The 16,212-nt window shown below is 40.8% G+C and overlaps 1 protein-coding gene across 3 annotated transcripts in view; it reads left to right on the top strand.

Annotated features, from left to right (window-relative positions):
* The window catches only part of nvl (nuclear VCP like), a 102,422-nt gene that overhangs the window by 43,421 nt on the left and 42,789 nt on the right, over positions 1 to 16,212 (top strand). For all 3 annotated transcript variants that reach the window (XM_052081041.1, XM_052081039.1, XM_052081040.1), the window contains exons 11-13: positions 11,931 to 12,032; positions 12,127 to 12,244; positions 14,627 to 14,771. In XM_052081041.1, the coding sequence (XP_051937001.1) occupies positions 11,931 to 12,032; positions 12,127 to 12,244; positions 14,627 to 14,771 (365 nt within the window). The remainder of the gene's footprint in view (positions 1 to 11,930; positions 12,033 to 12,126; positions 12,245 to 14,626; positions 14,772 to 16,212) is intronic.

The following is a 16,212-nucleotide window of genomic DNA, read 5'->3' as shown; positions in this document are numbered from 1 at the left end:
ACTCCAACACAACAGGCTCGAGTTCAACACCATCAAGCAGCATACTGAGAATTATTCACCACCCGACGATAAAAACTGACCCAACTGAAGCAGGAAATTCACATACCAAAAAACATGGACTTCGAACCCTTTGATGACTTCCAACCCTACTGACCACAAGACATTTGACCCTGAGAACAACTTGGACCCGGACAACAACTTTTTCCAAGACCGATCAACCGTGAGGGAGCCAGCGACGACTGACCATGAGGGAGCCAGTGATGACCGCGAGGAAGCCAGCGACGACTGCAGGGGAGCCAGTGACCGCGAGGGAGCCGGGAAACAGCGAGCCCGAGGCAGCCGGGAGACAACCAGCCAGCGCGCGTGAGAGAGCCGGGAGGCAGTCAGCCGGCGAGCGTGAGGGAGTCGGCGACGACTGCAAGGGAGCCAGCGACCATGAGGGACCCAGTGATGACGGCGAGAGAGCGAGCGATGACAGCGAGGGAACCAACGACGGCCGCGAGGGAGCCATCGACGACCGCATGGGAGCCGGAAATTCACATCCCAAAAACATGAACTTCCAACCCTTTGAAGATATTGACTATAAGCCATTCGATCCCGAGAACAATTTGGACCCAGACAATAACTTCTTCAACAATAAACAAAGGGTAACAAACTCTAAACTCAAAACTATTGCCTGGATGAACAATTCAACACTAATATAAAATTGGAAAATGCACTTTCGGTAATACACTCAAACAGTAGAAGTCTCTATAAAAACTTAAAATCATATAAAAACTCTATAAAAATCAAAGAATACCTGACTAAATTCAATAAATTTAAAATAATTGCCATATCAGAAACTTGATTTGATGAAGATAAAACAACTGAAATGGAAATAGAAGGTTATGAAATGTTTGCTACTAATAGAGAAAACAAAAAAGAAGGGGGGGGGGGTTGCAATATATGTAGACAAAGCACTTAAATGCAGTAAAATTGCATAAAATTGAAATACACACTAAAAAGGCATCAAATATCATCATAAGTTGCATCTATAGGACACCAGGATCATGTATTGACACAAAAACTAACAGATATGCTCAGTTACTACAACGATAAGAAAACACGAATAATATGTGGTGACTTTAACATTGACTTATTAAACCCAAATCGACACAAAAAAACAACTGACTTCATAAATACTATGTACAGCAACAGCTTTTTCCCAGTAATCCTGAAACCTAGCAGAATAACAGTTGACACGGCCACATTAATAGATAACATATTTCTAAATAAGATTGATCATAAAATAAGAAAGTGGACTTCTCATTAATGACATAAGTGACCACCTACCTGTTTTTGCAGTTTTTCATAATTATTTTGATAGAAAAGCTAAATCAACAACTCATATAACAGAAGTAAGACTAAGAACCCAACGTTCCATCGATGCCTTTAAGCAAGACCTAGAAAAACAAAACTGGACCGAGGTCTACTCAAACGAAGACCCAAATACAACGTTTGAAGTATTTCAGTCTACCATAATCTCCTTGTATGATAAACATTTTCCATTAACTAAAGTCTCCAAAAAGTATAAAGACCCAAGTAAGCCATGGATAACGAAAGGCATAGAAAACGCATGTAAAAAGAAAAACAATTTATATAAATTGTTTTTAAAATTGAGAACTGAAGAAGCAGAAAAAAATATAAGACCTATAAAAATAAACTTGTAAATATTATAAGAACCAGTAAAAGAGATCATTATCATGCACTATTATAGCAGAATAAAGGTAACACACAAGAAATATGGAAAATACTTAACCAAGTAATCAGAAATAGTCCTAAAAAAATGGATTATCCAGAGTATTTTATCAAAGGCAAAAATACTATTTTGGAAAAAACTGCAGAAATAGCAACTGAATTTAATGAGTATTTTGTCAACATCGGCAATAACCGAGCAAAACTAATTCCTGATCCAACAAACTTGTTTGAAATAGATACGTAGAAAAAAAACTCCTCCACGATGTTCATTACTGCTGTAAAACAAGAAGTATCAAATATTATAAAAACTTTTAAAAATAAAAAGTCAACTGATTGCTTTAATATTGATATGACAATAATCAAGCAGATTATACTGTGTACATACATCTACTGATGCCTAGTCTGGACACATCATCAGTGATGTTCCTGGATTCACTGGACGTTTCGGGTCTTTCAACTATCAGACGCCCTCCTCCAGGTGACCCAGCCGGGGTTGATCAAGTCCCGGCTTGTGTCCAGACAGCTAGCTAGCTACCATGACTCCATGGATCTCCTCTTTTGAGCCACAGCCATCTTGAGGCTCTTTCTGCCGCTTCAGTGGTATTGCGGATGGCTCTCCTTTTCCTCTCTCCATCGATGCCTAAACTACAGTAGGCTCTGGCCAAGGAACGGGCTGCAAATCCTCTGCAACCAACATCCACAGGGAAACACCTTGCTCTCCAACCAGCCAGCTGGCAGTCGCCGGAGTATAGAATATGTAGTGCGACCTTTCACGCACATATGCAACCTGTCATTCAAAGCTGGTATCTTTCCATCAAAAATGAAAATTGCTAGTTATTCCAATCTATAAAAGTGGAGAAAGACATCTGTTTACAAATTATTGACCAATATCACTACTACCACAATTTTCAAAAATATTAGAAAAACTATTTTCTCGCAGACTTGGTAGCTTTATACAAAAGCATGCGCTGTTAAGTGAGAATCAATATGGCTTCAGGGAAAAACGGACCACCTCAATGGCAGTTATGGAGTTTGTGGAAGCAATAGCCACTAATATAGACAACAAAGAATTTACTGTTGGGGTTTTCCTAGATCTAAAAAAAGCTTTTGACACAATAGATCACAGTATATTATTGAAAAAACTAGAAAGATATGGCATTAGAGGTGTAGCTTATAAATGGATAAAAAGTTATTTAGAAAACAGATGTCAGTACGTGCAACTCGACAATAAAAAAAATGAATCAACTGAAAATCACTCACGGAGTTCCTCAGGGGTCAGTGCTTGGTCCAAAACTATTCATCTTATATATAAATGATATCTGCAAGGTCTCAAAACAATTTAAATGTGTCCTATTTGCTGATGATACAACTTTCTACTGTTCTGGAATAAATCTGAAACAGCTCCTGACAACCGTAGAAAACGAATTAAACAAATTCAAGAACTGGTTCAACAGAAATAAATTGTCACTTAACCTGAAAAAAATCGAAGTTAATTGTTTTTGGCACAAGACCAATAAAACACCAAGCTAAAATTATGGTAAACTCAATTGAAATAGAAAGAGCGTATGAAACCAAGTGTCTTGGATTAGTAATAGACTCAAAACTATGTTGGAAACCACATATCGATAACATAAGAAAAATAGCGAAGACCATAGGGATCCTCTACAAAACCAAGGAAGTGCTGAATAAGAGATCTTTGTACACATTATACACTTCATTATTATTACCATATATGACCTACTGTGTGGAAATATGGGGAAATGCCTGCAAAACAAACACGCTCCCTATTCTCAAACTACAAAAAAAGCAATTTGAATTATTAATAGATCAAAATATACGGAACCCACATATCCACTGTTTATCAAATTAAATACGATGAAATTTTATGACCTGGTTGACTTTAAAATCGCCCAATTAATGTACAAAGCACACAATAACCTGCTCTGCCAAAACATTCAGAAGTTTTTCAAAATTCGAGAAAGCAACTATGAATTAAGAGCTACCAACTTATTCATTCATTCATTCATTCATTCATCTTCCTAACCGCTTGATCCTCACTAGGGTCGCGGGGGGTGCTGGAGCCTATCCCAGCTGTCTCCGGGCAGTAGGCGGGGGACACCCTGAATCGGTTGCCAGCCAATCACAGGGCACACATAGACGAACAACCATCCACGCTCACACTCACACCTAGGGACAATTTAGAGTGTTCAATCAGCCTGCCACGCATATTTTTGGAATGTGGGAGGAAACCGGAGCACCCGGAGAAAACCCACGCAGGCCCGGGGAGAACGTGCAAACTCCACACAGGGAGGCCGGAGCTGGAATCGAACCCGGTACCTCTGCACTGTGAAGCCGACGTGCTAACCACTGGATACCGGGCCGCCCTCCAACTTATTCAAAAAACTCAAAACAAGAACAAACATCAAGCAAAGAAGTGTATGTAGCAAAGGTGTTAATCTGTGGAATAATCTCGAAACGGACCTGAAAATGAGTCAATTGCTTGTTGAGTTCAAAAACAAATAAAAAAAAGTACAAACAACCTACATCAATCAGAGTTAAAATGATAAATTCTAAACATTAAATATAATGATAAATAAGAACTAAGTTGATAAATAGAGAAAGGTATTGACATATCCATTATGAATACAAGAGAAAATTGACACAAGAGTGCCAGGGTGTGGATGTATATAATCCCGATACAAACCAAAGGTTGTAAAAATATCACGGTTAAGGGTAAAGTATGAGCCTTAATGGAGACTTCTTCTTACTTTTTCTTTTCTGATTGATATAAAAATGATTTAGTAGATATAAACACATAACGGGGTAGGACTAGATAAGTTTTTTACTTCATCCTACTCCCTTGAACATAATAACTGTGTTGAATGAAGACTGATTTATTTCTTTTTACTTTTTTTATCTACCTTATTTTCTGTCAAATTATTACTGTATATGTTTTATGTTCAATAAACAAACAAACAAACAAATAAAGAAACGTAACATCCGCTGTGACGTATGCCGCGTGTCTCGCGAGAAAAAAATTAATCCCTTTAAAATTCATATAAATTAATGGCAATAAAAACACGCTTCCCTTCTACGGAGTTCTGTCAAAAGGAAATTCCTTCACCTGGACTAAAAACCTATGCATTAAAATTTCGACTACAATGTTACATTTATGATCAATTCATAACAACGGAATTTCCACTACCCGGAAGCCATACAGAAGCGCGCAATGGCGCAAACACAAGCAAGTCCCGCTCGACACTTCGGAATAACTCTGTCCGCGCCACTATTTACTCTCATTGGATACAAAACGGCAACATGTATGTGACTCTATTAGCATGAGTTTTACTACAATAGTGAACGAATTTTATTTGGTTCACAGTTCCGAGTTTCCTGAATGCAACATACTCGTAGCTGCTCTGCCAGTGGCTTATCGAGCTTCATCCTGGTCTCCGATGGGCCCAGAGGGACTTCACTATCTATGTGTGTAGATACTCTAGCAAGATCTGTGGAAGATAGAGTGCAATGCATCCGATTAGCTGCTCAGAGTAAATTGCTTGTGGCTCGACGGACAGTCAAATAAACGAACGTTTCCTGGAATGCTTTACTTGTTATCATGCTAAAAACCTTGCGCGAATTGGAGAAAAGACGAGTTCCATCGCGCTAAATATGGCCATCGAGGACGACGAAGCGTCCTGTCGGTGGCTTTAAAAGTTCATTGCATGACATCAGCTGAGCAACACTGTCTTGGGAGGCAATCGAGGGGAGGTCGAGTTAGAGACAGTGAGATAGTGGAAAGAAAAGCCCCCGGCAAGTCTGTTACTCGTCTCATTTTAGAGCAAATAGTCCTAAGTTTGTTGTACTGTATTTTGTTCATATTTAGTACGTGTACAGTAAATTGTACTGCAGCTTTTGTGTTATAAACAGTGTTAGGAGCAAATATTTTTGCATTTCATTGCTTGTGTTGTTTTTACGTATTTATAAAGGACATGCACCATGCTCATTTCCCACGTAGGGATTTTTTTTTCAGGAAGGATTGGACAGCGCAACCATGAGTTCGTACTCGAGTATATATGTATATATATATATATACATATATACTGTATAATATATACAGTGATCCCTCGCTACTTCGCGGTTCGTTTATCGCAGATTTTTTTTCAAACATTTAAAATTATTTATTTATTTTTAAACATACATTCAGTACAGTACTGTATATGTTGCTCTCTGTGACTCGCTGTTGTTTTGCTGATTTATTTCTTTTTACTTTTTTTATCTACCTTATTTTCTGTCAAATTATTACTGTATATGTTTTATGTTCAATAAACAAACAAACAAATAAAGAAACGTAACATCCGCTGTGACGTATGCCGCGTGTCTCGCGAGAAAAAAATTAATCCCTTTAAAATTCATATAAATTAATGGCAATAAAAACACGCTTCCCTTCTACGGAGTTCTGTCAAAAGGAAATTCCTTCACCTGGACTAAAAACCTATGCATTAAAATTTCGACTACAATGTTACATTTATGATCAATTCATAACAACGGAATTTCCACTACCCGGAAGCCATACAGAAGCGCGCAATGGCGCAAACACAAGCAAGTCCCGCTCGACACTTCGGAATAACTCTGTCCGCGCCACTATTTACTCTCATTGGATACAAAACGGCAACATGTATGTGACTCTATTAGCATGAGTTTTACTACAATAGTGAACGAATTTTATTTGGTTCACAGTTCCGAGTTTCCTGAATGCAACATACTCGTAGCTGCTCTGCCAGTGGCTTATCGAGCTTCATCCTGGTCTCCGATGGGCCCAGAGGGACTTCACTATCTATGTGTGTAGATACTCTAGCAAGATCTGTGGAAGATAGAGTGCAATGCATCCGATTAGCTGCTCAGAGTAAATTGCTTGTGGCTCGACGGACAGTCAAATAAACGAACGTTTCCTGGAATGCTTTACTTGTTATCATGCTAAAAACCTTGCGCGAATTGGAGAAAAGACGAGTTCCATCGCGCTAAATATGGCCATCGAGGACGACGAAGCGTCCTGTCGGTGGCTTTAAAAGTTCATTGCATGACATCAGCTGAGCAACACTGTCTTGGGAGGCAATCGAGGGGAGGTCGAGTTAGAGACAGTGAGATAGTGGAAAGAAAAGCCCCCGGCAAGTCTGTTACTCGTCTCATTTTAGAGCAAATAGTCCTAAGTTTGTTGTACTGTATTTTGTTCATATTTAGTACGTGTACAGTAAATTGTACTGCAGCTTTTGTGTTATAAACAGTGTTAGGAGCAAATATTTTTGCATTTCATTGCTTGTGTTGTTTTTACGTATTTATAAAGGACATGCACCATGCTCATTTCCCACGTAGGGATTTTTTTTTCAGGAAGGATTGGACAGCGCAACCATGAGTTCGTACTCGAGTATATATGTATATATATATATATACATATATACTGTATAATATATACAGTGATCCCTCGCTACTTCGCGGTTCGTTTATCGCAGATTTTTTTTCAAACATTTAAAATTATTTATTTATTTTTAAACATACATTCAGTACAGTACTGTATATGTTGCTCTCTGTGACTCGCTGTTGTTTTGCTGATTTATTTCTTTTTACTTTTTTTATCTACCTTATTTTCTGTCAAATTATTACTGTATATGTTTTATGTTCAATAAACAAACAAACAAATAAAGAAACGTAACATCCGCTGTGACGTATGCCGCGTGTCTCGCGAGAAAAAAATTAATCCCTTTAAAATTCATATAAATTAATGGCAATAAAAACACGCTTCCCTTCTACGGAGTTCTGTCAAAAGGAAATTCCTTCACCTGGACTAAAAACCTATGCATTAAAATTTCGACTACAATGTTACATTTATGATCAATTCATAACAACGGAATTTCCACTACCCGGAAGCCATACAGAAGCGCGCAATGGCGCAAACACAAGCAAGTCCCGCTCGACACTTCGGAATAACTCTGTCCGCGCCACTATTTACTCTCATTGGATACAAAACGGCAACATGTATGTGACTCTATTAGCATGAGTTTTACTACAATAGTGAACGAATTTTATTTGGTTCACAGTTCCGAGTTTCCTGAATGCAACATACTCGTAGCTGCTCTGCCAGTGGCTTATCGAGCTTCATCCTGGTCTCCGATGGGCCCAGAGGGACTTCACTATCTATGTGTGTAGATACTCTAGCAAGATCTGTGGAAGATAGAGTGCAATGCATCCGATTAGCTGCTCAGAGTAAATTGCTTGTGGCTCGACGGACAGTCAAATAAACGAACGTTTCCTGGAATGCTTTACTTGTTATCATGCTAAAAACCTTGCGCGAATTGGAGAAAAGACGAGTTCCATCGCGCTAAATATGGCCATCGAGGACGACGAAGCGTCCTGTCGGTGGCTTTAAAAGTTCATTGCATGACATCAGCTGAGCAACACTGTCTTGGGAGGCAATCGAGGGGAGGTCGAGTTAGAGACAGTGAGATAGTGGAAAGAAAAGCCCCCGGCAAGTCTGTTACTCGTCTCATTTTAGAGCAAATAGTCCTAAGTTTGTTGTACTGTATTTTGTTCATATTTAGTACGTGTACAGTAAATTGTACTGCAGCTTTTGTGTTATAAACAGTGTTAGGAGCAAATATTTTTGCATTTCATTGCTTGTGTTGTTTTTACGTATTTATAAAGGACATGCACCATGCTCATTTCCCACGTAGGGATTTTTTTTTCAGGAAGGATTGGACAGCGCAACCATGAGTTCGTACTCGAGTATATATGTATATATATATATATACATATATACTGTATAATATATACAGTGATCCCTCGCTACTTCGCGGTTCGTTTATCGCAGATTTTTTTTCAAACATTTAAAATTATTTATTTATTTTTAAACATACATTCAGTACAGTACTGTATATGTTGCTCTCTGTGACTCGCTGTTGTTTTGCTGATTTATTTCTTTTTACTTTTTTTATCTACCTTATTTTCTGTCAAATTATTACTGTATATGTTTTATGTTCAATAAACAAACAAACAAATAAAGAAACGTAACATCCGCTGTGACGTATGCCGCGTGTCTCGCGAGAAAAAAATTAATCCCTTTAAAATTCATATAAATTAATGGCAATAAAAACACGCTTCCCTTCTACGGAGTTCTGTCAAAAGGAAATTCCTTCACCTGGACTAAAAACCTATGCATTAAAATTTCGACTACAATGTTACATTTATGATCAATTCATAACAACGGAATTTCCACTACCCGGAAGCCATACAGAAGCGCGCAATGGCGCAAACACAAGCAAGTCCCGCTCGACACTTCGGAATAACTCTGTCCGCGCCACTATTTACTCTCATTGGATACAAAACGGCAACATGTATGTGACTCTATTAGCATGAGTTTTACTACAATAGTGAACGAATTTTATTTGGTTCACAGTTCCGAGTTTCCTGAATGCAACATACTCGTAGCTGCTCTGCCAGTGGCTTATCGAGCTTCATCCTGGTCTCCGATGGGCCCAGAGGGACTTCACTATCTATGTGTGTAGATACTCTAGCAAGATCTGTGGAAGATAGAGTGCAATGCATCCGATTAGCTGCTCAGAGTAAATTGCTTGTGGCTCGACGGACAGTCAAATAAACGAACGTTTCCTGGAATGCTTTACTTGTTATCATGCTAAAAACCTTGCGCGAATTGGAGAAAAGACGAGTTCCATCGCGCTAAATATGGCCATCGAGGACGACGAAGCGTCCTGTCGGTGGCTTTAAAAGTTCATTGCATGACATCAGCTGAGCAACACTGTCTTGGGAGGCAATCGAGGGGAGGTCGAGTTAGAGACAGTGAGATAGTGGAAAGAAAAGCCCCCGGCAAGTCTGTTACTCGTCTCATTTTAGAGCAAATAGTCCTAAGTTTGTTGTACTGTATTTTGTTCATATTTAGTACGTGTACAGTAAATTGTACTGCAGCTTTTGTGTTATAAACAGTGTTAGGAGCAAATATTTTTGCATTTCATTGCTTGTGTTGTTTTTACGTATTTATAAAGGACATGCACCATGCTCATTTCCCACGTAGGGATTTTTTTTTCAGGAAGGATTGGACAGCGCAACCATGAGTTCGTACTCGAGTATATATGTATATATATATATATATATATACTGTATAATATATACAGTGATCCCTCGCTACTTCGCGGTTCGTTTATCGCAGATTTTTTTTCAAACATTTAAAATTATTTATTTATTTTTAAACATACATTCAGTACAGTACTGTATATGTTGCTCTCTGTGACTCGCTGTTGTTTTGCAGCTTCTCGCGGACAGTTTGCAGACTTGAAAAAAAAAGTTGTTTTTTTTTACCGGTTTATGTTAATTGTACGCTACTTCGAGAATTTTCATTTCTCATGGGTGGTTTTGGTCCCCATTAACCGTGATAAACGAGGGATTACTGTATATATATATATATATATATATATATGGTGTCTTGAAAGGCGCTTATAAATAAAATGCATTAATAATAATAATAATAATATTCAACAAGTCAAGTCAACAGTATTTATAGAGCACTTTCAAACAGCCATCGCAGCATACAAAGTGCTGTACATGGAGCAATTTAACATGCACAATAAACAGTAAGACAAATCGGTAATAAAGGCGGTAGAAAGCACAAAACAGTAAAATCAAGAACAAATCTAAGTCATGCTGAGCCGAATGCCAAAGAATACAAGTGAGTTTTGAGGAGGGCTTTGAAGATTGGCAGCGAGGAGGCTTGCCGAATTTTCAGTGGGAGGTCATTCCAGAGAGAGGGACCAGCAACAGAAAAGGAATATTATTAGAAAAGAAATATTATTATTATTATTATTATGATATGGCTCTCACTGAAATACATTTCCAAATGTTTTGCTTTCACGGCTCTCTTCGTCAAAAAGATTCCCGAACCCTAATTTAGAGTGTTGCATCAACCATGTATGTTTTTCCAATGTGGGAAGAGACCGGAGTACCCGGAAAAAACCCACACAGGCACGGGGAGAACATGAAAACTCCACACAGAAAAGCCAGAGCTGGAATTGAACACTGCACCTCAGCACTGTGAGGCTGACGCACTCACCACTCGAGCACCTGAATCTGACAAAAGTAATAATAAATGAAAAATAATGACAATTAATCAATGCAAGTCAGACAGTTCTTTTTCAGTGAGGTGCTATACGTCATCATTTTTTATCAGGTAGCAACATGCATCTTAAATTTTTGAATAATGTGTGCAATTGCAGTCACAGGAACTTCAAACTGCCTGGAGATTGTATTTAAGCCTTTACAATTAATATGCTTGGCACCTGTGATGCTTATTCGAGGACATTCCTTGGTTAGTCATGTCCCTTTGGTCAAATAATTTAATAACTTTTCTTGGGGTACCATCTTTTTTGTACAGGCTAGTTGATCAAAATAATTGTTGAATAACAATTCAAAATAAATCTCAAATTTTCATTGGGTGATTTTAATTTAATTGGAACACTGACTGGTTATCACATCCGCCTCACTGTGCAGAACATATGGGTTCAGATCTGGGCTCCGAGCTTACAGTGTAGGCTTTGCATGTTCTCCTTGTGCCTGCGGAGGTTTTCACTGGGTACTTTGATTTCCTCCCACATTCCAAAAAACATGCATTGAACACACGAAACTGTTCATTGCTGTGAGTGTGAATGGCTGCCTATTTGTTCCCTGCGATTGGATGGAATCCAATTCGGTGTTTCCCCACCTCTCGTTCCAATGACAGCTGGACCTGACTCCACATCACCCTCGCAAACCTAGAGTGGACCACCTTTCCGGCGGTGTTGCTTGGGGTGTCTCGATACAACTTTTTCACTTTGAATATGTTCCCGATATTGCACCCTAGAGTACTGTCCGATACCGGTATCTATCCAATATGATATCAACAGGAATGATACATGCACTTATTTTTTTAGTGTAAAATGTTTGAAGAGACTTCATCAAGTGATACTATTAAAACCAAAAATAGTCAGCAACAGTCGGTATGAGAAAATATGACCCATTTATTCCAAATATTAGGGTTACATCAGTTCAACCTTGAGAGAGAAATCGTTCTGCACTTGAATAAAATAATTATAAATGATAAATAATTATACATTTTTTTGTAAAATTACCGATGACAATGTATATGTTGATTTCAGGAGCTGGACCTCCCCTTGCTGAAGGTGTCGGCTCCAGAATTAGTGTCTGGAGTATCTGGAGAGTCTGAACAGAAGCTCAGGGAGCTCTTTGACCTTGCTGTGGTTGGGCTGCTTTATTTGAAGTTTATTTGACAAATCACATTGAACTAAATGTCTAAGTTATTGTGTTAATCTGTTTGGCACCTTTCTCCTGCAGAGTTCAGCTCCATGTATCCTGTTTATTGATGAGATAGATGCTATAACACCAAAGCGAGAAATAGCCTCCAAAGACATGGAAAGGAGGATTGTCGCCCAGATCCTCACCTGCATGGATGGTACAAGCATACATACATACATACATACATACATACAGAATGTATATATGAAGAGGCAACGTGGGTCACCCTTCTCATGGGCTCACCACCCATGGGAGGGGCCAAAGTGGTTGGGTGCAGTGTGAGCTGGGCGGCAGCCAAAGGAGAGGGCCCGGGCGGTCCGATCTTCGACTGCAGAAGCTAGCTCGAGGGACATGGAATGTCATCTCTCTTGCAGGGAAGGAGCCTGAGCTGGTGTGTGAGGCAGAGAAGTTCCGACTGGATATAGTCGGACTTGCCTCCACACACAGCCTGGGTTCTGGTACCAGTTCTCTCAAGAGGGGTTGGACTCTCTTCCACTTTGGAGTTGCCCACGGTGAGGGGTGCAGAGCAGGTGTGGGCATACTCATTGCCCCTGTACATTGGGGTCTACACCGGTAGACGAGAGGGTTGCCTCCCTCTGCCTTCGGGTGGGGGTGGACGGGTCCTGACTGTTGTTTGTGCATATGCACCCAACAGCAGTTCAGCGTACCCACCCTTTTTGGAGTCCTTGGAGGGTGTGCTGGAGAGTACTCCTGCTGTGGACTCCCTTGTCCTGCTGGGGGACTTCAATGCTCACGTGGGCAACGACAGTGAGACCTGGAGGGGCGTGATTGGGAGGAAGAGCCCCCCCCCCCCCCGATCAGAACTCGAGTGATGCTTCGTTATTGGACTTCTGTGCTCGTCCATCACGAACACCTTGTTCAAACATAAGGGTGTCCATATGTGCACTTGGCACCAGGACACCCTTGGCCGCAATTCAATGATTGACTTTGTGGTTGTATCATCGGATTTGCGGCTGCATGTTTAGGACACTCGGGTGAAGAGAGGGGCGGAGCTGTCAAATGATCACCACCTGGTGGTGAGTAGGCTCCGATGGTGGGGGAAGATGCCGGTCCGACCTGGCAGACCCAAACGTATCGTGAGGGTTTGTTGGGAGCATCTGGCAGAATCCCCTGTCAAGAGTTTTAAGTCCCACCCCCGACAGAGCTTTTCCCATGTCCCTGGAGAGGCGGGGGACATTGAGTCCGAGTGGACCATGTTCCGTGCCTCTATTGTTGAGGTGGCCAATTTGAGTTGTGGCCGTAAGGTGGTAGGTGCCTGTCGTGGCGGCAACCCCCGTACTCGCTGATGGACACCAGCAGTAAGGGATGCAGTCAAGCTGAAGAAGGAGTCCTATCGGGCCTTTGTGGCCTGTGGGACCAGGATCACATCGTTTGTTGACTTGGAGAAGGCGTTTGATCGTGTCCCTCGGGGAGTTCTGTGGGGGGTACTTCGTGGGTATGGGGTACCAAACCCCCTGATACGGGCTGTTTGGTTTCTTTCGCATTGCCGGCAGTAAGTCGGAATCGTTTCCAGTTAGAGTGGGACTCCGCCAAGGCTGCCCTTTGTCGCCGATTCTGTTCATAATCTTTATGGAAAGAATTTCTAGGCGCAGCCGAAGCATTGAGGGGGTCCGTTTTGGTGGCCTCAGTATTGCAACTCTTCTTTTTGCAGATGATGTGGTACTGTTGGCTCCTTCAAGCAGGGCTCTCCAACTCTCACTGGAGCGTTTGGCAGCCGAGTGTGAAGCGGGTGGGATGAAAATCAGCACCTCCAAATCTGAAACCATGGTCCTCAGTTGGAAAAGGGTGGATTGCCCCTCCGGGTCTGGGAGGAGACACCTCGGGATCCCCCGGAGAGAGCTGGAAGAAGTAGCTTGAGAGAGGGAAGTCTGGGCTTCCCTGCTAAAGTTGTTGCCCCCACGACCCTGCCCCGAATAAGCAGTGGAAGATGGATGGATGGACAGTTTGGTCTAAAATAGTTGAAAAAATGCTTTTAAAAAAGTTGTTTTCTCGACTTTTTTTTTCTCGACACACAGTATATCTGCACCGAGAAGGTCGCCCCTCACACTGAAGCAAAGAATGCTGCAAAGTGTGAGGCTTCATCTTTGCTACAAAATACTTCATAAACTGCATTTGTTTGGCTTGGCAGTGGGCACACGCTTGCTTCCAAACCCAGAAATATATTTTTTGCACCTGTGAAATCCTATGTGAATGTGTTATGCTGGTGTCTGTGCACTACTGCATTCAAGTGTGCCATGGAAAATGCCGAACTTTTTTCTCCCGCAGTCTCAACATGGAAAGCTACTCTTAGGAACTGAAACATGGCACTGTTTGATTTGACGTGAATTGGTGCTCGGTGGTACAGATTCAAATCGGTCCAAACCAATAAAGTGTACCATCTTTGGTACCCATCTTGAGCCGTGATGTTGAATGTCAGCTACACCTCTGTGTGAAAACAGTTACGAGTCGAAAAATAAAATCGCAACTTTAATTTCAAATTGAAACTGAGATTTTTTTCCCCTTTTTTACCTCTTGACAGACTTGAACAGTCAGGCATCTGGAACGCAACTCCTGGTCATTGGTGCAACTAATAGGCCAGACTCCCTTGACCCTGCCCTGCGGAGAGCTGGACGCTTTGACAGAGAGATATGTCTTGGTATCCCAGATGAACAGTCTCGTCTAAGGTCAGTGAAATATGATTTTAAGTTCTTGAAGTCATTTTTAAACGGAGACAGATAAGATGGCATAGTCAACAAGAATAAAAACTTAGATTACTTCACTTTCATTTATTTCGGAATCTGAAAGATGTTTTATTATGAAAAATTACCGGATTCTTTGTTACATCTGTCTACAACAGGGGTGCCCATTACGTCGATCGTGATCGACCAGTAGATCAGGGAATCAGGAGGGCCGAGAGAAGCATTTTAAAATGGTACGCGTGAGCTACGATCGTTAACAGGCTGCAAAAGTGCATTGCATGCGTCAGTGTCAGTCTGTTGCTCATCATGGCATGCGTGTGTACTAGGGATGTGAATCTCAGCACTGAGGACGATTCGATACACATCTCGATGCACTGCCAGCGATGCGATACTTAAACGATACATGGAATTTTCTGGCGATACGATGCGATACGTTTCACCGTCGTCACGATGCGATACACATTAAGTTCAAATTAATGCGATCCGATACGATACAATGCAATTTGTTGCGATATTGTGCAATTAAACATGATGCAAATAAGCAAAGAAAAAAAGCTTTTAAAAAGATGGAATTCAGTATGGTATTACAAAAAGGATACCACTTTATTCCTTATAAACAGTAGAACTTGTAAAACAACGTATTTAAGCCCTTTCACAATTGGGTTTTGTGCAAAGAAAATGTAAACAATTTGGCACCTGAGACTCACAGCTGTTGCTGTAGTGTAAACAGAAACAGACTATTCTCACTGAGTGTCTTATATGAAATATAAAAATAATATATATATATATATATATATGAATATATGAATCAATAGCGCAAGATGTCCACCCATCCACTGTAAGTGCAACTCTTTGTGCACTGTTCAGCGACACAGTAATCTCACTCCTTACTTTGTTGTACACATCGGGAATATGTAAGTGAACACAGACCTGTCTGGTATTTTATACCTGGGTTCCAAAACATGCACGAGCTGTCTGAAACCCTCGTTGTCCACCACGCTAAGGCTGGAGGTCTTTGCATATGAAATAAGCAGTGACCTTAGTTATAGCCATTGCGCGGTCACAGTGAGTTGCAAGGGGACTCCCAAAATAAGAGGCAATTTTTTTCTGATCCTCACCTGGTTTACCAAGAGTTTCTCCGGTGTCCGACGAGGAACTGGGCGTGGAAGCGGGGGAGCGCGAAGGAAACTTGTCGGTGATCTGATGCCATCGTTTTAAGTGGGTCTGCATATTTGTGGTGCTGCCGTTGTATGGCTTCTTAGTGCAACATTCCTTACAAATTACGGAGGTTTTATCAAGCTTTCCGTCTTTCTTTTCGAAGCCGTAGTATTTACAAACATAAGATTTGAATGTTGCGGCTGCATTAAATATAGTAGTTTCCTCGCCTCCCCTTGCGCTAACTTCCATAATGTTTCGCTAGTTGTGT

This window comes from Hippocampus zosterae, chromosome 11 (genome assembly GCF_025434085.1).
Source record: "Hippocampus zosterae strain Florida chromosome 11, ASM2543408v3, whole genome shotgun sequence".
Lineage (NCBI taxonomy): Eukaryota > Metazoa > Chordata > Actinopteri > Syngnathiformes > Syngnathidae > Hippocampus > Hippocampus zosterae.
Note: the sequence above shows the minus strand (reverse complement) of the source record. Positions and strands in the feature narration are given on the sequence as shown.